The following is a 26518-nucleotide window of genomic DNA, read 5'->3' on the forward strand; positions in this document are numbered from 1 at the left end:
TAATCATTACAAAGACAAGGCAGAATCTATAATACTCTGATACAAATAGAATACTTTGCCCTTTGAATGCCTGTGAATTCATAACCAGAGCTCACAGGTTTAACACAGTTAGTTGATATTCAGATAGTAGATGTAGCCACTTTCCTGAGTACAGCTGAATAACTGGCACGTAGGAATCATCTGTTTTTACATCATCCTTCTCTTGCTGCCCTTTTAACGCAGCAGGCTCAGGAAACCACGTATAGATCCTCTCTTAAATGAGACAGCACGGCCCTTCTGATCCTCTGCGGAGATGATGCAAACCACTCTTTTGCCTCTAGCAATATAGAAAAGGGGAAGTGAGGGATCAAGACAAAAAAGGCTCTTGTAATTTATGAGGACTGGAAAGTAGCGGCATGAAATCTGACGATTTTACATCATGATCGATCTTGAAGACGTCCCTGATCTCCTTTTCAAGTGAATCATAGAGATCATGACATTTTACCATTGTACCAACTGTGCCTGGTCTACCTTAATAACATGGATACGCGCTGGGTTCACGGACCAAAAGAGTGATTGCCCAAAAGATGGCTGTGCTGATTGGTCTCTATCACATGGTCTCTTTCATGCATGATATATTAATGAGGGGAGGGTCGACTCGACACCAATACTGTGTATGCATAGTCAGTTATTTCTCAAAGCAAAGTTATCTGTGAACTTCCAAAGGAACATGCGGAGTGTTTCACTGAGGTCGGTACAACCTGACTCTTCTGCATCACAAGGTCTTGAAACATTAACAGTTAACACTGATCTACTGCATTAGAGCAGTCGAAAAAATATGATAAAAGCATATAAGTCACAGTCTATCTAGGTAAGGACATGGTATTCTTCACCGTTGTGGACAACATGGCATCTAAGACACTGATGCGCATGACCATTTTTGAAAACAGTGTCTTCAATACAATATTGTGTTTTAACTAATGCAAACAGATAAGTCCATAGACTTGCATGATTCTGGATACTCTGAACAGTACATTTCAAATTTGTAAGGAAGACTGCAACTGAACTTGGCGGGCCTCCCTTCACGTACAGTGAAACCCCTACAGATGGTCCAGACTACAGCAGCCCGTCTGGTCTTCAATTAGCCCAAGAAGGAACATGTCACTTTGCTACTCATCGACCTACACTGGCAACCCATGGCCGTCCGAATCAAATTCAAATCACTAATGCTTCAGAGTGAGTTCTGGGTCTGCACCCGCCTACTTGAACTGAACCATAGTCCTTCTTGGCCACTGCATTCCTCCAAGGGAATGTCGTCTGACATTGCCATCCCTGCACTCAAGGCAATTGCAGTCCAGACTGTTCTTGTTTGTGGTCCAATCTACCGAATGCTATCAGAGCAGAGGCGTCCCTCTCCATCTTCAAGAATCTGTCGAAGAGAGAGCAACTCCTCTCCTAACACCTCTAACACCCTAGCATGCCTAACTAGCACTTACTATGCACTTTCGGTGCACTTCTCCTTGCACTTATTGAATAGATGTAGTACTTAGTACGTATGCCAAGGTCTCCTACTGCACTGACGCTTCAGTGATGTCCTGCACTTGTAAGTCGCTCTGGATAAAAGTGTCTGCCAAATGAGTAAATTGTGTTAAAAAGATCCTGCTACGATTTTGCCCACCCTTACTGTAAAGCATCATTTTTTTCATTGGTTGGAGGACCTGCCAAATGCAACGGCTGATAAAAAGATGCAATGAAAATTGACTGATTACTACCTTCACAAAACAAAATAGTAGACTGTTTTTGTACCTGTGATATGATATTTCAGTAAATATATTTATGCCAATCCCAAATTATGGTGCAGAGACCTTCTCTTGTATACAGCACTTTGTAATGGTGAGCCTCTTGGATATATATCCAGGTATGTTTGAAAACTGCCAAATATAATTTTTTTTGTTTTATATTTGAGGAAACAACACCATCTTCACACTATCTCCCCTGGCTCTTCCCCTGCCACCCCTGTTTGTTCAGTTCTTTCTGACAAAGGAATCAACACAAACATGGAGAGAATAAGAGAGAAAGGTAAACTGAAACAGTAACGCTGGAAGACTTTGGAGTTTTTTTTTTCCTTTTTTCTTTTTACAAGCCATAGCAGTTGGAAAGGCTTAAAGGAGCTATTTGTAAGTTTTGCTATTGCTACATAGCCAATATTAGCCAATTAATAGCTGTTTACTCACTTGTCTAGAGCCAGGACAGCAACAAACTTTACTCGCCAGGAGTTGTCCTCAGTGGTGTAAAGGAATCCTTTTGTTTTGCTTCTGTTTCTATCACTTCTTTTCTTTTACAGAAGTTAGCATGCTAACCAGCTAGCCTCGGTCCGGTCAGACTGTCTTGTCACTTTTTACTGTAGCGTCCAGGCTGTCCTGAAGAAGTAGAGCTGCTTGCATTATAATTTCTTGTATTGTAAATTCAACAATGGCTGAAGCAATAGCTCGCTATTGCAGCAATAGCAAAACTTACAAATAGGTCCTTTAAGATACAGTTAGGCTACTAATTTTACTGAAAAATGTAATGAAATATATTACAGGAAAAGATAGCATAAAATACTTAACGCAATTAATGATCATATTATTACAAAGCTGACACTTGGGGAATTAGATGTTTTCCTTTTGATATATGTAACAGACCATCTTTCAGGCCAGTGTGCAGACTGCTCCTGCCCTGACTCATAAGGGTCACATCACATACAAAAGGTAAATATCGCAAATCCTAATCTACACTCTTGTTTACCAGCTCTATCAGACTTGATCTTCATGATGGAGCCATAATTTGTATACTCTTCCCACTTCTTATACTAAAGACGCCTCAGCAGCCAGCAGCCTTTATGAGAGTTTAAAGAACACACAACTAGCGCAGGAGAGTGCTGTGCAAAAGGACTTCAAAGAGCCGGCGGTACGAGAGGCATCAGGTTAATTGGAGAGTTGCTTTGAGAGTATGTGAGAGAAAGAGAGAAAGGACAGAGAGGACTGTGTGTGCTGTGTGTGTGTGTGTGCGTTTGACAGAGGGCCAAAAAGAGTGAAGAAGAAAAAGGTTGACAGGCAGCTCATCTCTTCCCATGAGTCTCTAAAACTGCCAATAGCAAACGTTCTGCGGCACTTCTTGCATCCAGGTTGCGAGTCCCTCTTTTGGCAGACTCCACACATCTTATTCCAATGCCCTTGTCATTCTATCGATACGGTAATAACCCAGAATTCTTACAGTGGTTTGCCATTGAGGTAACGAACAAGCCCACCTCATTACCACAGTAAGTGTGGCTACACAGCTCATTACAGACTGCTCTATGAGCTTGTTAACAGAATAATAACTCACTACAGTTCTCTGTGGGCACTGCAACACTCCCAAGGTGACCTGGAGAATTTTAATGGACATGACAGCATCCATGCACAGCACCTCACTCACTCCTATATATGCTTTTAACTATTATGTTGTGGATAGCTGAGGGGCATTATCCACAGCTGCACAACACTGCTGTGTAACAACTGTGGTCAGACAGTGAGCGGGTGAGGGAGAACTGGAGGAGATAAGGCAGGGATGACGCTGGACGCCTGTGTATCTAGCTGGGAGAAGTGTGGCCCAATTACTCAGGGTAAATATTGACTATACTATCCTTGCCTCTGCAAACCCATCCCTCTGCCTCCCACCCTTTCCCACCCTCAACCATAGCTGTGTCCACCAGGGCCCCTATTTAGACTGTTAAATCACAGAGCGTAGGACCTTTCAAGCATCGGCTGGGTACTTTTTTAATTAGCATTTACATTTTGTGTTTGCACTACTTCCAGAAAGTTTCATTGGTTCACTCAGGGTGAAATTCTTCCCTCTCCATATTTCAGCACAGCTGCTGTTGCTGGTACTGTATAGAGTGCACCCCTCTTGTCTCAATTATAATTTGAAATAAAAATGAACTCCCAGCATGAACACTACTCTAATTTCCCAGAGGTTCTGAATAATACTGAATTTAAATTTGGAATTTTTTTGTAATATTCTTTTCTTTGTCTCCTGTTAAGTCATGAGTGACATGCAATATGGGCACGACTGCTGTGCTGTGTAAGTCTATATTCAAAACACAAGGGCACTAATGGAAGCAAATATCTCTCATATTTACACAAAGTTTAAAGATCCCCTCAGGTTTTAAGACATAAAAACACTCCAATTAAAATAATAATTTGAGTTTCTTTCAACAAAAAAGTTTAACTTTTTTTCTTTAAATATTCTTAAAATTACATCTACCCCATTCTCACTCAAAGGAAATCAGCATCTATGAATGTCTAAATGTTGTTTTATTTCAGAAAACGAACTGCAGAGCACAAGGTTTCTCCCACTTTACTGGAAGTCTATTTTCAGTGTGTGAGCACTGGAGGTTTCAAGTTCCCACATCATTGTGGGAAGTTACACACTGGACCACGGTTGTCCTCCAAACTAGCTGTGATGTCACATAATCATGCTCATATGCTCACGCCAACTCAGATTTAAGATGAGCGCGGAGAAACTTTCCAGCATCAGCGGAATTTGAAAACAACCTTCCAGTGTCAAACTCTGCTCATACATCATCCTTTGTGACGTCCCACAGTAAAAGTCCAGGTGAAGTTACAGTAAGCAAAACACATTTATTTTTGAGTCGGGAGATTGTGGTGGTGGTGGTGGTGGTGGTGGTGGGGGACTTTAAAGATACCTTGTGGAGTTTCTGACCACTAGCAGTACTATGCTTTTACCACTTGGGTCCCTGTTTTGTTCGTATTGTACACACACACGGGGATGCAATACACATTTCCGCTGCTAATTTCACTCTATTCCACTCCTCGACATTCGCTTGTGGTAATGCACAGAGACACAAAGCTTTCTGCAAGCTAGCAAACGAGGATGTAAACAATGCAGGATTCAACAATTGGCTTTGTAAATGTTTTATGAGGAAGGAGGACGTGCGCTCAATGTTTGTTAGGCCTGAAGGGTACACACAATGTTTTAGGGTGAGTGAAAAAAATTGTTTTTATAAGACAACTCAATAGGGCAGCTTTAACCAAAACAGACACTTCTGGGTTAAATTAGACCTTGAGGAATGTCACAAGCGAGGAAACAAAAAATCAAAGTTATCCCACATGCAAATAAAATTGTGAAATTAAAATGTTGTGGACATGGAATTAGAGAGATCTGGGGACTGTGTACCCACAACCTCTTAAAAGGGCTGTCAATTATTCAACATCTTTGACCACTGTTGCCCATTAAAACGAGCAGAAATCAAGTCAATGCACAAATGGCAGGCTTCCAACTTTCATTCCAAGATTTTCCATGGCTACACTTCATACATAATGATTCTGAAAATGGCAGCCTGGAGACTTCGGTGCACCCTAAGCAATTCTCTGAATATGCAAAGACGGGCAGAGCAACGGCGGCCTATGGTCCAGCCACCCACATCTGCCACTGTCTCCCAGCTCTTATGAATATTTTCATACCAAATGTCAGCATGCCGCCCCAATGTTGGACAGCTAATTTGGTAATAAAATCTATATTACTCTCGACAGGGGCTATTGAAAATTTAATAAATCTTAAAGCGCATAGATGGCCTCCCCTTTAAGACCCTTTGGGGTATGTCTGGACCTTGGGTTGTGCTACTGGAAGCACCACATTGAATGCTGCTCTAATACTCAACAGGGAGACAGTGGAAAGTAGTGTGTGGTGGGAGGGAGAGGGACCAAAAAAAAAAAAAGATGCAATGAGGAGCTAACATTACAGCGTGTAGGGAGAACATGTAAAGACTGACAACTCACTAAGGAAAAGGGGAGAAAAAGATGAGCGGGTGAGAGGGAACAAATGGGAGGTGATGGAAGATCAAGATACAGCCTGACAACAGTTACATGGAACAATTGTGGGAGAAAAAGGTAGAGGTAATAAAAAAGAAACAGAAAGGTGGACAGTAACAGCATTTTCTACCCTCAGAGTCCGAGTAATAACCGCCTTAAGCAAGTTCTATTCCCTGTGCTCTGCGCATGAAAGGTCACTGATATAAATCTGTATCTGAGATGACTATTGGCTTGGCTGTTACTGCTTTAACCCCACCTTCCTCAGCAGGCTTATATATCTGACCTGCATTGATTAGCCTCAGGTGAAAGGTTGAGGCTCCAATCGAAGCAGCACCAAAAAATTGATTGGGCTGTCTTTGTATGCTTTGTGAGCTAGAGTAAAAGTGAAAGTTAAACCGAGGCTATAGAAGAGGTATCATAATAAATTGTTTATAGAGGGGAGCTGTTGAGCTCTCCAGAGATAAAAATAAAAAAACAAAGTTTTTATTCATAAATAATCACACATTCTCATCATCCATCCCTTAACGTCAGCTATTTGTCTTCAATAATACACCATGCTGGGTAAAACAGTCTCAAGTGTATTATGTCAAATTCTGTTTGAAGCTGAAAAAGAGCAAGTCAAACCGCATTACAGCCTGATGTCAATACAAATATGTCTGCTTGTGTTGGAGGATAAGGGAGGAGTGAATCGATACGGCCTAACTTGGAATAAAAACAAACTTTTTCAGGTTCAAGGACAGAAACGTATTTTTCATTTACGCACTACTCTTAATGCGCTGGCTATACAAGCATGTTGTGAGGTATAGAAGGTGGGTGGAGGTGATTTGGCTGTCTCTTTCATTGTGTGTGGGTGTGTGAGACAGAGAGAGAGAGAGAGAGAGAGAGAGGGAGAGCGTCCCAGAAAGAGGAAAGGATTTCCCATCTTGTTCCTTCGGCTCACTGAAGCGCCCCATATAAATAAGCGCAAGTGTAAAGAACCTGGTCTGCATCAATTAAAGACACCCTGCAGCGACACAGACACACAGGCAGGGCAGCATAAGCTCAGAGCAACAGAGCAAGCCAGGCCTTAATGGGGAACGATGAAGAAAAGGGCAGTCATGCATGGAAACAGTCAACAAACCCAGAATAATGTGATACTGGCTACATTTAGGCATCTGCCTCATTCAACCGTTTTTCAGCCTTTTGCAGCCACTAACAACCACATGGAAAATATCTGGGAGGGGGTTCTGTACATCTGTGCATTTAGACATCACCTGCTAGTTACTCTATCTGTGGGGTCAACTCTGCACCGTTAAGTGCATTTCAACAAGACTAAATGAGTAACTGAGCAAGTCCCACGGTTCATTTTATTCTTTAATTGTAAGAGAAGATAACAGCTCTGAGGAAAGGTGAAGGTAACGTTAGTTTATTATCATCACAAAAATGCTCCTCACTCATATCAATCAATAATTAAATCCCCAGAAAATCCACAACAGAGCTTAAATTCCCGATGAAGAAAATACAAAACAAAAGCTGATTATGAATACAATTAGGATTAAAATAAAGTGAAAAAATCTTAAGTCATTAAGCAGATCTTAAACCCTAGAAGGCAAACACTTGCTTAACATTAATATACTTAAACAATAGCGCAAAAGTTCATTTTGTAGATGCAGATTGGCTATTCTTGAAAATAAACTGCATGAAATTTATTTTCTAGTGATGCTCGTGCCATGTGTGACGATCTAAACTGTAAACTGTGGGCTACTAAGCTGTGACAGATCTTTATGAAAATATTCTTATTAGACATTTTTCATATTTGATCATTAGGTCCTTATTAAACTCACACGTAATAGAGTTGGTGCAGTGGGGTAATGCGTTATCATGCCCCGCATCCCTTGTTGCCATAGCAGAAATCTAATTGTCAACCGATTGTGCTTCAATATTCAGTAAATAATTTACAGAATTAATCAATTTGTGCCTCAGACTCCTGGCAAATTCCCATAAACATGCAAATTAAGGACATTTTAAAGAAAGAGTAGTAAAAAAAATAAGAGGAAATGCGAATGAGCTGAAGAAAAGCATGAAACTAGGGGAGACAAATCAAACCTTCTTATACTGTTTTCTTTTGTTTATGAAGAAAACTAAATAAAAAAACTAAAAAATAAATAAACTGCAGAGGAGAAAGTGAACAGTCCATCTCTGTGAGGATTTTATAATTCACATTCTGGATAATCAGTTAGTACAGAGACACAGTGATAAACAAAATTTGGTATAATTACCAGCAAGCAAAATAATGGCTGGTGATTTGCTGGGTGTGGACATGGCATTCAGTATAATAGCACAGATAAATATACAGTGTGTCCGGTGTGTGATTGTGGCTTCTCTATTTGTGAGCTTGCTCTCAGCATACAGTTTAGCTGCAGACAGTTGAGCTTAACCTCCAATGTTTCTCAAAAATAAGTTAATTTGTGAATAATACAATGGTTTTCTCCTATTCTCTGCTATATATGAAAAATAATAACGCAACTGCTAAGGAATCTACCATTAAGCTACAATCATGAACTATTAATTAATAGTATTAACTAGTAATAGTATTAATTAATAATTAAGGCCTCTATAATTTAGAAAAATGCTCTCATTTGTCATGTATGCACAATAATGACCTCCCGTATGTTCCAATTTGAATGTATGCATGACGCTGTATTCCCATATTCTCACTTCTTTAATGCCGTGTTGACGATGCCGTGTATGTTTACTTTGTAGTGTGTCTGGCATACTTGATATATAGGCCATATCTTTTATTGTAGCTTTTACTGTGTAGCACACTCCTAAAATAAGACTTCCCCAAAAGGGAAAAATAGTCAGGGCGTAGATGTGAGTCAGTCTTACTGCGACAGCCTCTGTTGTTCCCAGCGTACAGAAACGTAGATATGAGAGGCCAGGAAAGCTAACATCTTCCCTGCTCCACATTCTTCTGATATTCCTCTGACGTCTACATCACAATCAGACCTAAATAAAACTTCATCCTCATCCGGGAAGGGAAATTTACATTTTTCTACCTTCGCATTCCATTTTTTTTACATTAATTATACACTTGTACAATCGTCATACTTTTGACCATCCACTCAATTCTCTTACATCTGTCATCGTGTTGGGATTTCAGTAGTGGGATTTGTTATCATCAGCAAGAATGACGGCAAACACTGTGAAGATATAGTTCGTATAAAGAGAAGAAGAAGAAGAAAATAAAAGGGTTACCATTGGTCACCAAACCCATCGAACAGTAACGAGACTCATCTTTGCCTACGGTTTCAAGTGACAGTTGTGAGCAGTTTGTTATGTAATCCCATTTAGTATTATCCTAAAAGTGCGCAAATGAGAAAGTGCTGCGGCTCAGTGGCAGCATGTTTTTTTCGTTTTAAATCACTTCTGAAGCTGCCGGTCTTTTTAGGGGGATTAGTGAAAAAGAGATGTATTGATCTCTCATCTGGACATCATCACTTGTTTTGTTTACTGAGGAAGTAAAATGAAGTCAGCGAGACAGCTCCACTTAATTTGTGATGCACTTTCCCGCTGATGAGGATTCAGATTTTGTTCATGCTTTTTGAGTAATGAAGAGGTAGCACAGAGAAGACAAATACCTGCATTAGATATCTAAAATGTTTCCCTAAATGTCCATAATGTCAGTGTGGTTCTGAAGGGCATGTTCCATCTTACAAGATATCCATGGTCTATCTCAGTCTTTCACAATTAGCTTAAATGCTAAACTGATATCCATACGGTCATCAACTTATCCTGCAGCTCGTCAGTACAGCGTAAGTTAGATTCAGGCGTAACAAGTTTGATAGGCTTACAGGATACAATTAATCATGTACAAAAAGGTTGTGTTGATGCAACAAGAGTGTACTGCTGATAACGCAAAGAAATTATAATTTCTGCCTAACCCTACTGTTGATCTGGAGTGGGCGGCAGTATGACCCATGGTGGTGCAGCTGCTTATTTGTAGTGTATTGAAATTTAAAACTGTACTGCTCTCTCTCGTTTAAACAGTTTTCTCAGTTGTATTGTGTAAACTGAGCAACGGCACACTGTGGGCATAACATCATACACATACTGTATATGCTTTGTGGGTGAACCTGATGTTGCTCGTTGGCACAGTGACACAATATATAGTTTTGAATATTTCCTTTTCTGTGTTTGACATAGAAGTAGAGCATTCCTGTGAAATGGAAATGTCTAGTTACATTCATACATTTTCTTTCTATCAGGGTGCCGTACACACAGAGCCAGACAGCGATATAGACAGAGCGGAGGAGGGATTCTATGCAAGATAGTTAAGCAAAAGCAGCATAGTAACTACTGAAGAGAGCAAAATAATGTTTAAGATTTCTCCATAATTAAAGTCAGAGCTGTAGCAATCTTGCGCTTTCCACATTTCACATGACATTCAATATATTCAAATGACAAGACAGAACTATGCTTTCTGAGCCATAAACATTTTTCTGCACAACTAATGCATGAACGTTTCCATCCCCATATGCCAACATCCTGAGGAAACTGCCATTAATCAAAAAGGAACTTTTTCCCACCCACTTATCCTTCTGAATGTAATGCTAAACAATCAGATACACACATGCACAGAAGCACAAGTTAAACATCATCTTTAGAATGAAATCTGTGGTTTGTCTGACTATGTTAGCTGACTGACTGTGCTCAGAGTGTAATCGGGCCAGCGACACTACGGTGGTGGGCGTGATGCGACGCGCCACAGCGCCTGGAGGTGTCTCTATTTTTGCATATTCATTTATTTTTGAATTTTTGATGAGGGCTAAGGAATAGATGTACTTTTAATCCTTTGCAGTAGTTTATTGAACGTGTTTTTGTGGAAGAAAACATAAGGAAAAATATTATTCAGTGCTGAGTGTTTTTACATGTATTAAAGCGTCTCTGGAGGGGAGCTTAACCAAATACATTTGCTTCCGTCTCTATGTTTAGTCCAAGTTCGAAAGTGTAAAAGGAGGAAAAATGAGGCAAAAGAAACCTCCACTTGCATCAACAGCAACAGCAGGAAAGGTTTAACACTTGTCTGGCCAAAATGAAAACATGACGTCATGAGCAGATCAAAACAACCCGGCTGATTGCTGCCAGCTGACTTCACCACCCGGGGGAAAAGAATGAGAAACCAAGGGTGTCCCAAAAAAACCACCCACTGTCAGACCAAATCTAAAATGTCTTTAGCAGCAACCTGAGAAGGAGATGGTTCACTTTCAACAGCATCGGCCACATCAGTGGTCAGCTCTCACAGGTCGGACATCGGCCCTACTCCCCCTGCTTGCATTATGAGAGGAACAAACAATGGTCCACAAGCTTGTCCTCTGCACAGGCTTAAGGAGGATTAGCCACCGTCCATGCAACAGATCATGACGCAATTGTTTGGCTGTAGGACTTAGCATTCTGTGTTTAATGAAATAAGGACACTGGCAGGAACACAGAATACTCTTACACTTTGCTCATACTTCTACTGAATCTCAGTATAGTTTGTTGTTCCTAATGTGACCAAAATTGTATTTAAAGGAAGGCATAAGAGGATATGAGCCATGTTGTGTAATTAGACATAATATTGAGACCAACATAACGTGAAGTTTTATCATTTTTTCTTTGTTTGCAACATAAAAGACAATATGTTTGTGAGGTTTGGCAACAATCCCATTGCTTTATTGGACAATAAATGGCAGTCATTGCCTTCGTGTAATTCTTTTCTTTTCTTTTTTTTTTAACGAAAATACGGATAATATGGCAACATCAGGGCACAATCATTATCCAGGAGTAAATATTCTACAGATGCTATTTTATTTTTTTCTGCACTCGATCTACTCTGTTGGACTCAACGTCAAACACGGTGCTGTTTTCAGTCGATATGCCAGAATAAATGGAAGTTTTCTAACCTCCTATAGTTTATGGCATTATCACAGACATTGAGGGATAACCGTGATTTGAGAGACCATTACTCAGAAAACAAACAGCCTCTCTTTCCTCAAGACCCCCTCCTAACTAACGCAAACACACACACACACACACACACACACACACACACACACACACACACACACACACACACACACAAAATTAAGCAGGCTGTACTGCATGGGTTTTTTGCCTGAAAAGATATTTCAGTGACAGTGCGGCATGACGCTGAAGCTATTCTGTTGTCTGCAAAGAAATGCAAACAAAACATGTTCAAGTAGAATATGAACTTTTATAGAGCGACAGAGCAGTTGTGTTTCCTTTAGCTCCCATTTCTTTTTTGCCTGCAGCTATGCAGTCAGTGCTCAGTTCTTTACATCCCTGGCGAGACAGCGACTTTTTGCCCTTCCAGTATTAAGTGCTTTTCAGCATTGTGGAGGTTCAGAGGAGAAAACCTTGATAATGATAAAAATAAAGTCTAAAATGTCTGGTTTATTTCCGGTTTCAGCACAAAAATCGAAGACTTTTTCCAGTAGGATGTGGCCACTCAGCGACGAGCAGTGCTCTTGAAAGGGAGGGGCACTGACAAACCCTCTTAAAAGCCTCTGCCTTGTTAAAGAGGCTGCATTATTGATAGTGCATCTGTGGGCTGAAATAGCACCAGAGTGAGCGGAGCGAGACAGAGAGACAACGTGAGAGAGAAAGAGAATACCAGCTTGAAAAGGCAAACCAATGTCGGAGAGAGAAACCGTGATTTTGAACAAAGACCAGCTGCTTAATGTGCACTCATTTGCACACTCAATTGAAACATAATATAACTACTAATCCAAAGCAGAAAACCAAAATAATTTTTATACACATACACACTGGGCAATTTCTACCCAGCCCTCAAATATTATTAAGGCACAATGGAAGTGTAATTTTGATCATAAAATATCAACTAAATCGGTGTGTTTAGATTTAAAGTTTAAATACATTTTCAAATCCACTAGTGGTTTTAAACGCACTCTAAAAAAGATAAAGGTATAACAAAACTCATGCAGGGTAACAGGTTTGTGGAGAGAATAAATGCGCCTTTTTCTCCTCTGAATGCAGCTGCAGAAAGTAGTAGCTGTATACAGTATACGCTTGTACTAGAAAACATACAGCTGTCTGTTCAAGTAATTATTTCCTGCAACTGATTCCCTGAAGCTATTTCCTACGTATGGCTCCACAGAGGTTAATGGAAACATAAAGATGCATACTTTGCAAACAAACAAGCCCACACAGCTCTCGGGCAACATGAGCACAACACTGGTTGTTTCATTAGCCTCTGCCTTATTATTATGCATTCATTTAGCAGCCTCTCCTTTATCAAATAAGCCTTGCAATGACTGCCTCATACTGCCTTTGGTTCTTTGGAACGGTGACTGGCCAAATTAGCCTGGCTTGGCAAAACAAGGCCCCATTAATCACACATTGCTCCTCCATTAATCTGGGATCACATATCACACTGAGCCTATAATCCCATAGCAGCGGTTTATTCTGGCTGTTTATGAGTCCATCTGTGGTTTAAATTAAAATGGAGATCAGAACATAAATGCATTACAATGCAAACTCAACACTGAGGACATAAAATCCAACGTGGTACTGTTAAAAAAACAAAACAAAAGCACAGTGGTGGTATAAGGCACTTTCAGAAAAGTTGTTTTGTTGCAGTTTCTTTTAACCACTTGGCTTGGGTTTCAGGGAAGCAATTGTCCAACTAATCCTCAAAGAGATGACAGTGGCGTTTTCAACAGCATCCCACCCTATTAACATCACCTTGGGATTACCTTGACAGAGAGGAGGAGCTGATGGAGATAGGGAGGGGACAAAGGATGAGGAGGAGAACGGTGACTAAAATGAGATTTAGTTGTTGGCACTGCGGGCAGGCTGCTCACCACTCAACATCAGACAAAAAGCAGCATTGTTTGACACACAGGCGGACAAAAATAGAAAAGAATGCACAGAGAGTGGGACCACAGCGATGGGCGCTCAAGTACAAACAATGCCAGCCAGACACATTTTTTCATTACTGGCTTGAATTCCTCATCAGTCCTGAGGAGGAAGCTTCTCCTGTCAAACAAACACATCTATCCCATTAATTCAGATTCCCCGCATTGGCCCATCAGCGGCACAAAACTAAATGTCAACACTCCCCTGCGTCCCTTTCATCATGCGGTCGGCTGTCGCACAGCACACCAGTAAAAAGCACACACCCTTCATCCACCGCTACGCCGCGAGACCCCTTACCGAGCAAATTGGCATTTCCTCAGCGCCAGCCAGATAGCGGGAAATGATGCAGACAGTGGCACGGAGGGAAGCTGCCAGAGCTGACCTTATGTTACACCTGTGAGACTCATGTTTTGCAGTTTTGCTTCCAGCCGCACAGCCTGAGCTCTGAACGGGACAGGGAGAAAACAGCTACAAATAAAGGCATCAAATTCTTAAAAAAACACATTCTTTACTATAAGGTAAACAAAATTCATAAAGCACTTTAAGCTTACTTGATGCTAAATGAGCCAGAAAATGACATGCAGAAACTCAAATGTCACTAGGGTTGAGAGTACATTTAATTTAATAAAAACAATGCTTATGAGATGGAAATTGAACGATTAATTCTTCTTAGCACTCACAGGTTCATTATGCACCGCGGAGAAGATGTACTGTGGCAGAGGGTATGATGAGAGGAGTGAGAAGGAGAAGGAAGAGAAATTGCACCCTTTTACTTAAAAAGAGCCTGGGGAGAGAGAGAGGGTGAGAGAGAGATAAAATGATGGAAGGAGGGAGCGCACAACAAAGAAGGCACAGACTGCCTTTGTCTTCTAGTCTGTGTATTAGCAAGTAATGAGCTCCTAATTGTGTAGCCAGGCCATGGAGTCACTGCAGGGGTTGAAAAGCAGTGGGAATGAACTGTATCTGCCAAAAGCACCGGGGCAAAGAGAGCCATAGAGGAACAGAGGGAGAGAGCACAAGGTGAGTGGAGGAAGAAATAAAGAGATGTGAGATAGAGACACTACATTAAGGAGACGGGGCAAAGGGGGAATGATGGGGGCATTACAATGGAAATTTTTTGCTTCGACAGAATGCAGATGAGGGAGAAGAGTGCCAGTGGCCCCTGCCTGTGCTCTCTGCCTCTTTCCCTATGTCTGTCTCCTCTCCCTCTATCGCTCTGTATAATATAATATCTACTCAACTGAATGGTAATGAGTCAAAATGGTAATAAGTCAAATGGAGGGCCTTGGTTTAAAAGGTAGCCGGTGTATGAATAGTTCTCACCGTGGCAGCTGATGTTGTAACTAAAGGTCATTCCCAATAAGCTTTCAGTCTGTGTGCTATCCGTAAAAGGCCAACTTAGACATAGAGGTAACGTGACAAGAAAAGACATGAACAGTGATGAGAAAGGTCACGAGAGCATTAGGTGACCAATTTTTTTCCAACTGTTAATTACAGTCAGGGGCAATGAGTTCATACCATAGAGACATCTCACTTTCTCATACTCTCCGTAAAGCTTTTCTCTTTCCTCCGTGTGATAGAAAGTGGATGCGTGGGAGATGTTAATTTGTGTGTCACCCTGTGCGTTCATGTACTTGACCGGGTGTTTCAGCAGGTGCACGCACCTATTTGCTCATCTAAATCTATCTCGACATAATCACAGTATCGATGGACCGCTCTTTTTCTCCTGGCTGACACTTCATTCTTCTTTGCTGTGTGTGAGCCAGCATCATCTGGCTTCACTTCCTTCCTCTGAGAGATCAGCTGCATTACTCAGACCCGTTAATTCTGTTACACTCACTCACATACGGAGCCCTAGACCTCTGTGTTGTCATGGTAATGGCTAAAAAGTACTCTCACGCTGCATTGAGAAAAAGCTTCATACGCTCATAGAGCTCATGTTATGAAAGCTGACCGTTTCCTTCGCACTGCATGACATCAGTGCTCCTGATGCTCCTTATCACATGCAGACTCACGCTCTGAGCTGCGGCGCGTTGAAGCCTCCGTTTGCCCTCCCCTGGGTCAATATCAGCATCTACTCTGATATTCCTCCACTTTAGCCATTGTTTCTGGTGCCCTTTTGTCCACATCAAAACATCAGAAAATGCAGAGAGCAGCGCTTTGCTAACCAGGTGACTGAATGTGCATCAGTCAGCAACAGCGCTTAAACGCCATCCACTTCATTTCTCCTCACTGCTGCTACACCAGAATCATCTGTGGTTATATGGAAGTATGGCGGTGGTTGTGGGAGGAGGTGGAGGTGGCTGGTCTGACAGAGACACACTGCTCAAAGTGCTCTGCACGGCACCAGTAAAGACACCAAACCAAATGAAAACAAATGGCCTGCTCTGAAAGCAGCTCCCACTCTCTGGGGCTTGGTTTTAGAAGTTCTATTTATTTATCTATTTTTATTTTTTCTAGCGGGTTTATTTGCTTTCATGCGAGTTTGTAGTGAGTTAACTGGGGTTTGTTCAATGCTCTAACTGGTACTGATCGGAGCGAACCTACGGGAAGGTCAGTTACAAGCAACACCGCGTGGCACTGCATAGTCTCATGTTCTCACGCGTGTGTATGCATGTATGTGTGCAGACTGAACTCACAATGTGTCCATATGTGACTGTACGCCCGTCCTTGGTTGGCATGAACATGCAGTTCTCTGCAAATGTGCGCACTTATAGGTACCAACATTTAAGCGTGTCTGTGGTCATAAATGTATGAGTATATACATGTGTGGGTCTGTGCAAGTGGAGTGAGGAGTGTGTGAGTGGCTGCAGAGGTCAGTCAAGGAGGAATCTATCATAATCCATCATAATCAGCTGCTGTGCTGTTCCTTCAGGACACATGAGCTCCTGACCCGTGGCGGACACGGTGGAGATGAGAATCACATGAGGGTGAAATGTGATGTTTACCAGCTTGACTGATTTCTGTATAAGATATTTTCAACTCTGTTGGAAGCTATGTAGACAACACAAGCAGGTCAAAGCATCTACATAAACATGTGAATATTGAGTGGGCGAAGGATGTTTTTTTGTGCACATATTCGCCAAGGAACGCACATTTATTGAAATGTAGCTGCATCTGAAAGATCATATCACCAGCCTGATGTTGGGATGACAGTGTGAGAATTATTGCTTATTAAGAATAAGCAAAATGTAAATGCATATACGATTTGTGCATTTTGGCAATTTTGTTTTAGTATAATTAGCTACCTCTAATTAATCAACACCCATAAGAATCAAGTTAAATAACATTACACTGCATTGATTTACATTTAATAAGTAATTCTTCCTTTTACAAGAGTTTCTTTTGATTTGGAGGAAGATATTCCTACTTGCACTGGAATGAGGAGTGAGCAGAGCATTTGGCAGTGCTCAGCTGTCCATTAACATCTTTACAAAGTCAGGACTAGTTGCTCTGCTGTCTTCTCATTTGTTTAGAAGCCTATATGACATGGTTAATTATATATCTGCCACTGAAAAAAAAAACAGTCAGGAATCATTAAAATATACTCATCCTACAGAAATACCGGTGTAAATACAAACAGAAATAAAACATGACGTTTGATCAGTGGCGCCATGTCAGGACATCAAAAGCCTTGGAATGTCATTAAACACGTCTCCAGAGTGCACTAACTCTTGAAGTACATTAATACAAAGCTCCATCCAACTCTTTGGAAATCCCACCGATCCTTCATTAAGTATCGGGAGTCATTAGGCGCAGGATGGCCAGGCCGACGAATCGTCCTGGGCATATAAGAAATTAGTCACATCTTAGGCCTTCAGTTTCTCATTAGAACAGGCTGCACAGTGACAGACTCAATTACCATTTCTGACACACTAGACCCCGGCAAGACTAATAGTTCTCGCCCAGTAATGACCTGAGCCAGGGCTGAACTTCCTGCCCTCCCGCCTTCTCCACAACTAACTTTCATTTGCCCTCCCATGCCACTCCTCTGCTCGTCCTGAGTCAAAATATCATAGGGTAAAAATGGATGCAAAAAAAAAAGAGGTGCAAGAACTTCCTATTTGTTTTTGGTATTCATTGAACAAGTGAAAAGAATTCATTTTGTGGCCCGGCGCTGGGGGCTGCTGCCAAGCCATGGTTGACAGGGAGGCAGCATTAAGGCAATTAACATGGGCTTTGCATTTGATTTTGGCTGGCGAGACTGCCTCTGTAAACAGCAGGCGGGATCGGGTGATTAGTTCCTGTGAAGATGAGCGCCTCGCCTCCCCTGGTCCCTGTCCAAGAGAGGATTACCCTTTATACATATTGTGCATACACAGTGCACCTTATACATGCACAAACACACACACAAATTCGCTCACTCAAAGGCATGATCTCTGCTGGAGAGGAAAGAGATCAAGCGCCGGGGAATCAAAGAGCGCGCGCACTTGAAGCGAGAGCTCAAGGGGTTAAGTCATGTTTGTGACATGACAGAGGTCTCCACCTCCGTGTCGCATGTCTTCTCCACACATTATCTTCCAGCTTCTGCATTACGCCACCTCTTCTCCTTTAGACAAACAGGGAAATTATCCCTGCCTGTCTTGACCCACTTATCATCCATTAAACACACAGTCTAATTCTTTGGATTCAGCTCCATTTAATGTGCAGGTTTTCAGGTATGTAATAATGGGAAATTCAATATCAATATCAAGGGGTCTTGAGTCAAAGCTCTGAAATTAATTGTGACAAATAGGCAATTATTTCAAGTCAGCCGAATTGAGATTGATCTTATTTGTTCATTTATGCACTCGCCTGGAGGAGTAGCATCAAGTGCATAATAGCTTTTACGTCCCTTGATTGCAATTTCACCTGAGAGGTTGCTAAATCAAACGTGTGTCCGTGTGAGTGAGCATGAAATAAATAGGTGAAGAGAATTCCAGTGGCACTGTCAACTAAATGTCAATCTGGTGCGAAGAGAAGGGCGGGTCACATCTCTGCCGTGTACTTTTCCCCATGGACAGGGTGATATCACAGCAACTGAGGTTTTAGCTGTCTGCTACTCTTGCTCCGTCATGCCTGGCCAAACACCCTTGCTCTCAGAATTAGGTTACTGAAATAAGGCACATAAGGGCATGCAAATATCTCCAAGGCATAAATATGGCATACTTTAACCTTAAAAAATCTGTCAGATCACTATCAGTAAGACATACAGCTATACCATGTTCAGAGAGGGGGAAAGGAAATTAAGTGCGGTCTGCACATTACTGAAATTTCACACTCTGCAGCACCTCAATTATAATTTTGAGTTTCATCTCAGCAAATGGATTGTTTCATGAGCCAGCATTTCTCGCGTGCGAGTCCCGGACGGACTTAGAATCTACTGTGCTGACCTATGGAAGAATCCTAAATCACTGTGTTGTGTAATAGAGGCAGAAAAGAGTTCCACTAAAGGTCTCCATAATCCTAAAGATTCATCTAATCCTGCAGATAAATGCATTCGCATCAACACTGTGCTTCCAAAAACCGGCCTCACCTACAATGAATTGCTAAGACAATTTGCATATTCATCACACATGAAACACTTGAGTCCTAACGTACTCACACTTGGCACGCAAAAGGGGAGAAACATGGAAGACAAATGTCTGTGTGATTGCAATCAAACAACTGTGTCTGGTCAAAATAACCGTTTTTATTATGATTAGATGTTTGGAAAATTGCATCTAATTACACCATCCAAAGCCAGTGGATGGAGTCGGGCCATTCACTGGAAGGCTGAAAATGCCGGAGCTGTATCACTATTACAAAACAATTATGCATGAGGCTAAAGGTATGTCCACATGAAGGTTTAGTGCAGCATAATCATCGCCACAGGCATTTGGCAGCCAATAAATACAACTCCCAATGCAGATGATGAAGCAATGGCACTGAATGATCTGTGAGTGTACAAAATATTAAGGACAGTTGTTGAGCTGTAGCACTTTTTTTACACAGTCACCATCTGACTTGCTTCAAAGGTTTCAATTTACTTCACTTGTTTGCTTCTCTGTATCTAATCCGTATCCTTTGTGGCTGATAGAGACTTCACAGTTGATCAATGAGAGTCGATTTATCTTGCCAGAGTTCACCTCGTAACTTCACAACATGAATAAGTATCCCAAATATTTTCAGCATTCATTATTATCTTAAGCGTTTGAATGATTTTTTGAGTTTCTTGAAAATGTCCATCTTCAAGGTCATAGTCATTTTAAGGGACAAATCAGAGTCATGTGAAGATCCACTTACACCACCACCTATACTTTCACCTGGGTCGACAAACAACCAGAGGATCAGCTGCCCTGATGTTGTCTGCGTTTCTCTCTGCGTTTTTGTTGACCTTTAAGGTAGTGCTTGTTTGGTTTGACAGAGGGATGTTGGAATTTCAGTCCAAAATAGCAGTCAGTGTCCACACTGGCTGGCGCGATGGCTGTGAGACACAGTACAGCAAATGACTGCTGATCACGGGGGACAGCAGGGGCGCCAGCTGTCAGCCTGCCAGGGTCCGTTCCCTGTCTGACAGCAGGCAAAGCAACACAGGGGACACATACAGCGGGTCATTCTCCTCTCTGAGGAGACACCGCGGATGAAGATAAAAGTGGGGAAACCAAGGTGACTGGGCAGGGCAAAAATTGAGCAAACGTGCTGTGTAAACAAAATAATCCACAACTTTATAGCTGTGTTGCGATTCAGGGTTTGGATCCTCCAAAGTCTGCATCACTAGACTGAATACATCATAAGAGGTCAAACTTCAAGGTCAACCTTTTCAAAGGCCTCCACCTCCACAATACACACCAGTTTGCTGCTGACTGCCCAGTCCCAGTCAGATACAATGGCTGGAGTCTCATCACAGCTTGCAAGATTCTTGTAATTACAGTCCACTGGGAGAGACTTGAGCTAAGACCTGCTTAACAACTTTGGATAGGCTTCCACCAACTATAAAATACAGCAACATCATAAACAATTGAGTGTTCAATAACCTTGATAATTTATATGCAGAATCTGAGTATATCCAAAAGCTTAACGGCACAAATAAAAGCTTTAGTCCATAATGAACATCTCATGCACCTGTCGGGAGAGGTTAATTAAACTTCATCACTGACTGTCCTGCAGTGGATCCAGCCCCCGAGTCGAGGCAGAGCTTATACCCTGGCATTTGAAAATGTATAACGTTTGTTACTGTTCAGTAATGAAGGTATTGAAGGTCCTGGGTTTGCATACATACACAATGGCCAAGTTGTCAGGTTGCCGATACATCCCACAAACCTTCACTCAATCATGCAGTTTACAGCTTGTTGTTGCAGTTTCTATTCACAAATGATACAGATGAGTTCAGCCGCTGCATCTGAAGCTACATTTGAACTGGGTTATTATTTTCAGCAGTAAAATGACTTAATTCGTATTTAATACACAATAGATGTCAGATGTGGTTGGTTACTGCATTGTGATTTTCCAGCTCTTTCAGTCACAGTTCATTTAAAGGAATTTTTCCTTCTGCTCTGCCTGATCATGACTTGATACTTCTTGTGAGTGGTTTACTGCTGTAAGACGATGAATGGGATGCTGCCGCTCCGCCTAGCTCGCTGTGTACAGGGTGTCTTTACCCAAAAGGATTATTCTTAACTGTAAAACAATGGGATATCAGTTAGGGAGAGAGAGGCTGTTTGGATTGATAAGAGGGATTTTGTAAAAAAAAAAAAAAAGCACAGGGTTTTTAAGTTCAGCCTTCTATCCTCCAGTTAAAACTGGAAATAGAGTGGATGTGGAGTTCACCATTTTCCTAATCTAAAAAAGTCCACTGTAAAACTTGACACTGATTGGTGAAACTTACTTATACAGTATTTAGGCAATGTGTGTATGTGCGCATCTGCATGTGTTGCAACCCTGAGAGACTGAAACACTTACAAATTCTCCAAAAACATTCTCTGCTTGAGCTTTACTTGAAAACAAACTTCTCAGCATGTCTCAGGTCACCCTGTGGATCTGGCAGTGTAGACAGTTAAAATCAATGTCTGGCACACACTGTCCTCATGGTTAACTCCACTGGGGATAACTATGTATACATAGTATAGAATGTGCTGGGTAGAAGTACTGAGTAATCATTTTGGTGAAAAGCAAAGTTACACTTACTCATAAGTTGAGAAAATGTAATGGCTAGTATTCTAAAAAAACAACTCTATTCAGTAAATAAGCAGATTCATCCAAGGTTTGATCTTGGCAACCAAGGACATGGTGGATCAATACAAAGCAACCATCAGGGATTAACAAAGCCTCCACATCTCTGCATGGCAAATTAGTTAAGATCAATCCAAAATCAATATGTAATGAGCTGTCCACTAACTTTTTCCAGTGCATTTTACCCCTCTGTTTCTCTCTGTCTCCTTCGATCCAGGGTTCATGAAACATTGAGTGTGTTTACATGCACACTTGTATCCCGGTTATGAGCAAACCTGGATATATTACCTCCATATCAAGGCCATAGCTGAATATGATCAAAACCAGGATAAGACTTATATCCGGGACACTAATACGCATGTAAACACACGTGACTTCTAGATCAAAGATGCTCAGAGAGAATAGACAGTGAACCTACATCCCGCACAGAAGGTAATACAATATGATTTACACATAATGGTCAAAGATCCTACAATATACACATCTGCTTTACTGGTCAGGCCTAATGTGTACTTACATTTGACTGATAAATAATGACACAGAATCCACACAATATCTGCTTACATTAGTTAATGCTGCGCTGTTACCAAGGTCTGAAACATGACTCCAGTCATGTGGTTTTGTTTAACAACTCTGGCAACTAAAGCCGCACTGGCCCTCCTTAAACCCTGGCCTTCTCTTTTCGACCATGGCTGGAAGCATATCAACCATGTCAGCCAGCGCAACATCTCTTTCTCTTTCCCTCGCTCTCTCTCTCTCTCTTTCCCCGTTCCAAAGACACGCAAAGATAAGCACAGACACACAGCGGCTTATTGGGCCAACTGGACTGTCTCTGGGAAGCCACGGTGCAGAAATACAAAGCACAATAAGCGGGAGACAATGTGATTCTGTCTCCCTGTTCAGTGGGAGAAATGACCCGAATAGTCTGTGTTTGGTTATGAATGAAAATATCCTACCACCTGGCCTGCGTGTGTGTGTGTGTGTGTGTGTGTGTGTGTGTGTGTGTGTGTGTGTGTGTGTGTGTGTGTGGCCTGGTAACACAGGGTAGGTAATGGAGCGCACATTTATGTTGATTGAGGAGATAATAGGTATGTTTTGTTTTTCATCCTCACAAGACACTGGGAAAAGAAAGTCACTTGGATATTAGCTCTGTTAGTTTCATCCAGAATTCCTCACTGAAGGAAGACTTGGGCTTTGACAGCCCTGTGAGTTGACTTATTCATGAAAGGTGGAAAATAGTCATGAGATAATGATAATACAAATGGTAAAGTCGTTTTAATTCTTGAACACATGCAAACAAGCTGAACGTGTTCCTGCATCTTATTGGTGCATATAAATCAAAAGGAAATGGTCCAGCTGTCATTCTGTGTACTCATATACAAGCACAAAGCGACAGGCAGGAACATGCATACACTGAGGGATTGAAGGGAACAAGAAGTTGAAACATAATATATCATCCAATTAAAGAAAATGTATAATGTATTTGATCACCACACACATATCTGTAAAAGACCAAGTTGACACCAGCACCCCTGGATGCTAGATTAATGCAATCAAACATTTATAAAGTTGGCACACATATCACAATGTTGATTCTTAACAAGCAACAATCATCCTCAGGTGTAGAGGGAAATACAAAGCTAAATATATATATAATACAAATACAGAACAGATACAAAGCTAATTCATCTTTCCCATCTTTCTGCCTCAATGTATTTATATCAATAATTCCCCTGGTGCAAGGCTGAGCAGACCAGCTGAACAGTTTAAATATATTTTCAGGCTGCACACCATCCCACCATAAACTATCCCCGTTTGTAACTGCATTGCAACATTCCATTGTCAGTGGATCGTGTGGCTAAATCTCACATTACATAATAGCACCGATTTATCTCATGGAGCTCCGTAGGCGAGTGCCAGGCTGCAAGGCTGCAAGGCTGCAAGGCTATGAGTATGGTCCAGTGCAATGCCAATTCATCTACAAAGTCTCTTAGCATCCAATGAGAGGGAGTATAAGGAGTGCTCTTCTTCACTAGATTTTTATTTCATAATTACCATGGAACAGTTGCCGCACGCAATGGAAGGTTTTATTAACCCAAAGCAAACAGATATAAATTACTAATAGGGAAATAGGAGGGACATTTGCTTAGATGAAAAATTGGAAATATTCTGAGGCTGTGCAACTCACTGAGATATTTGTGGCAGAATTCAAACACTGTGTGAGTGTTCTGTACTTATCACAATTAATGAATATTCTGCTGGGTGTTTCTATGACTGACCCTGGCAAACAACATTTACTGTGTTGTGATTCCTAGATTCCAAACGACACCTTCGCCATACTCCTCTTGTGTGGTGAAGTGTGTGAAGGACATTAATAGCGCTCACATATCATCTGAGTGTTGGCAGATCTGCTACATTCAAGGCTGCAATTATATGGTAGGTGGCAAAATGTTTCGATTCTGTGGTGCGCATTTGGAAAAACACTGAAGCTTGTGCACAAAGCGCACCTAAGATGGAAATTCTACTCCATTCATACATATTTTATTTCCCTTATTATTTAGAGCACGGACTCTGTGTGGGGTGGGGAATTCTGCCAGTGTCAATTGTAATATCTTCATATGTCAATATTGTGATTATCATTTTAATACAGCTCCAAAGAACCAAATAGATTTTGAAATGCATTAGACCTTTGTGTCAAATTAAATGCAAATTATTATGACAGAACACACAATTTAGATCTAATGTTAATGGTTTGTATGGAAGCTAGAATGCTAACCAATAGTAATGTCCTGTGAGACTACAAAATTGGCTGGTAATATCTATGCTCTCACTGATATACAGACCTGGACACCAATATAACACAAAGTCTAGCTGACATTATTACTATCCTTGTCAGGCTACGAGCTAATAAAAAAACGAAGCACAATTTGTTTATTCAAAGCTGACAACACGTAAGCAGTACTGAAGTAAACAAACTACAGTAATATTCTGGGAGAAAATTTCTGACATCAATCATGTGTACAAGCTCCTTTTCTCCCATAGAGAAAACGAGGGTGGGGTTTGGCAGCACAGGCTAAATCACTGCTCCACACCTAATATAATGATATTTATACTTCACTCTCGCTGACATTGACAAACTCATATTCATATGCATGTGGTTAAACCGGTGCCTTTTGGAGGAAAATACACACTAACTAGGTGTGTGTTTCCTGTGCTCAAAATCAAGTGTTCAGGGCTCTTGTGCTTGTTTATTACTTTTTATTATTATTTACACCTGTGTGTTTCCTACTGTGACATGTCTAAATGTATTCTGTTAAACGGGTCTATGGTATGAAGAGGGTGTTTTTTAGTTATTCCCATTTAATGCACCTGCAATATGGCACATCAGGATACACACAATATACTGTAGATGTGAGTTTATATCAAAGCAGGTTGACAAAAAAGTGGCATCTTTCACTGATACACTCAATAAAAGGTCCCATAAAAGACGTTAATAGTAGGCCTCAAGTCTTAAATTTAATGCTTGATAAGTTAACTCTTTAACTTATCAGACCACCACTGGGATGGGCAGTACAGTTTTTCAGCACACTGTAATCAGTGTATAGATGCTATTTATTAGAATACCAGCTCAAAGCTACAGCTGCATGGTTAAAAGGGGTAAAGTGCCAACTGGCTGTCCTATGTATAAACTCCTGCAGAAGTGTCCTCCACAGGGCCCCAGCTGCCATGGCGGGGCTGGAGAACAGATTGACTTGTCAACACTGCCCTGTCAACAACCTCTCGGTCATAACCTAGCCCGGAGGAGACTACAACCTCATATCTGTAAAACAAATAGTGGATGATATGGGTGTCTGTAACCAAAAAGGATATATATATATATATATATTCTCACACAGAAGTGAAGAGGACATGCACTCAGTTCAATGCATTGGACATGCACGAAAAACTCTGAAACTGCTGCTCCGGCTGCTCCAGTTCCCAATTTTACAGACAAAAAAAGCCGTTCAGTCGATGGAAATGAGAAGTGGGATAACTTCTTTTCATACAGGTTGCTCCAATAAGTTCAAGAGCAAACTCACCGAAGAGGAAAAAATATCAGAGCATTGTAGCTGTAGGCTTCCAGCAGATTTTACATTGCACCCCTTCCCTCCCCCTCCTCCCTCTAACCCACCCGTACACTGAAGCATGTCCGCGCCGTCACAACAGTAGTTTCCGTGTGCTTTAAAAAAAACAAAACTTACCAACAGTCCTTGAGCCTGACCCCGAACCAAGCAGAAGGTACCAGATCCACATCATATGGTCTCCTTTCACCCCTCCCGGCCTACCCTTGCTGTCTTGCCCCGCCGCGGGGCCAAAAGCTTGTGGGCAAAGAGGAAAAACTTCTCCGATGTAGCTTCTCCTTCCTATTGTACTTTTCAAGTTTGACTCTGTTTTTGTGTCTTCCGGAAAATAAAAAATCAGACGTGCATTTCGCGTGAGAGGTGTGGGTGGGTGGGTTCGCGTTGGGACAGCGATGCAGAGTCCGGTTTGGGGAAATGGGGGGGGGGAGGCTACACAGGCTGGAGCTGTAAGGGGCT

General features: G+C 41.4%; 1 protein-coding gene across 3 annotated transcripts in view; it reads right to left on the minus strand.

Annotated features, from left to right (window-relative positions):
* The window catches only part of ldlrad3 (low density lipoprotein receptor class A domain containing 3), a 75696-nt gene extending 49178 nt beyond the window's left edge, over positions 1–26518 (minus strand). For all 3 annotated transcript variants that reach the window (XM_022754485.1, XM_022754486.1, XM_022754484.1), the window contains exon 1: positions 26183–26518. In XM_022754485.1, the coding sequence (XP_022610206.1) occupies positions 26183–26237 (55 nt within the window). In that variant the 5' untranslated portion in view covers positions 26238–26518. The remainder of the gene's footprint in view (positions 1–26182) is intronic.

This window comes from Seriola dumerili, unplaced genomic scaffold (genome assembly GCF_002260705.1).
Source record: "Seriola dumerili isolate Sdu_G_001 unplaced genomic scaffold, Sdu_1.0 BDQW01000219.1, whole genome shotgun sequence".
NCBI classification, from domain to species: domain Eukaryota; kingdom Metazoa; phylum Chordata; class Actinopteri; order Carangiformes; family Carangidae; genus Seriola; species Seriola dumerili.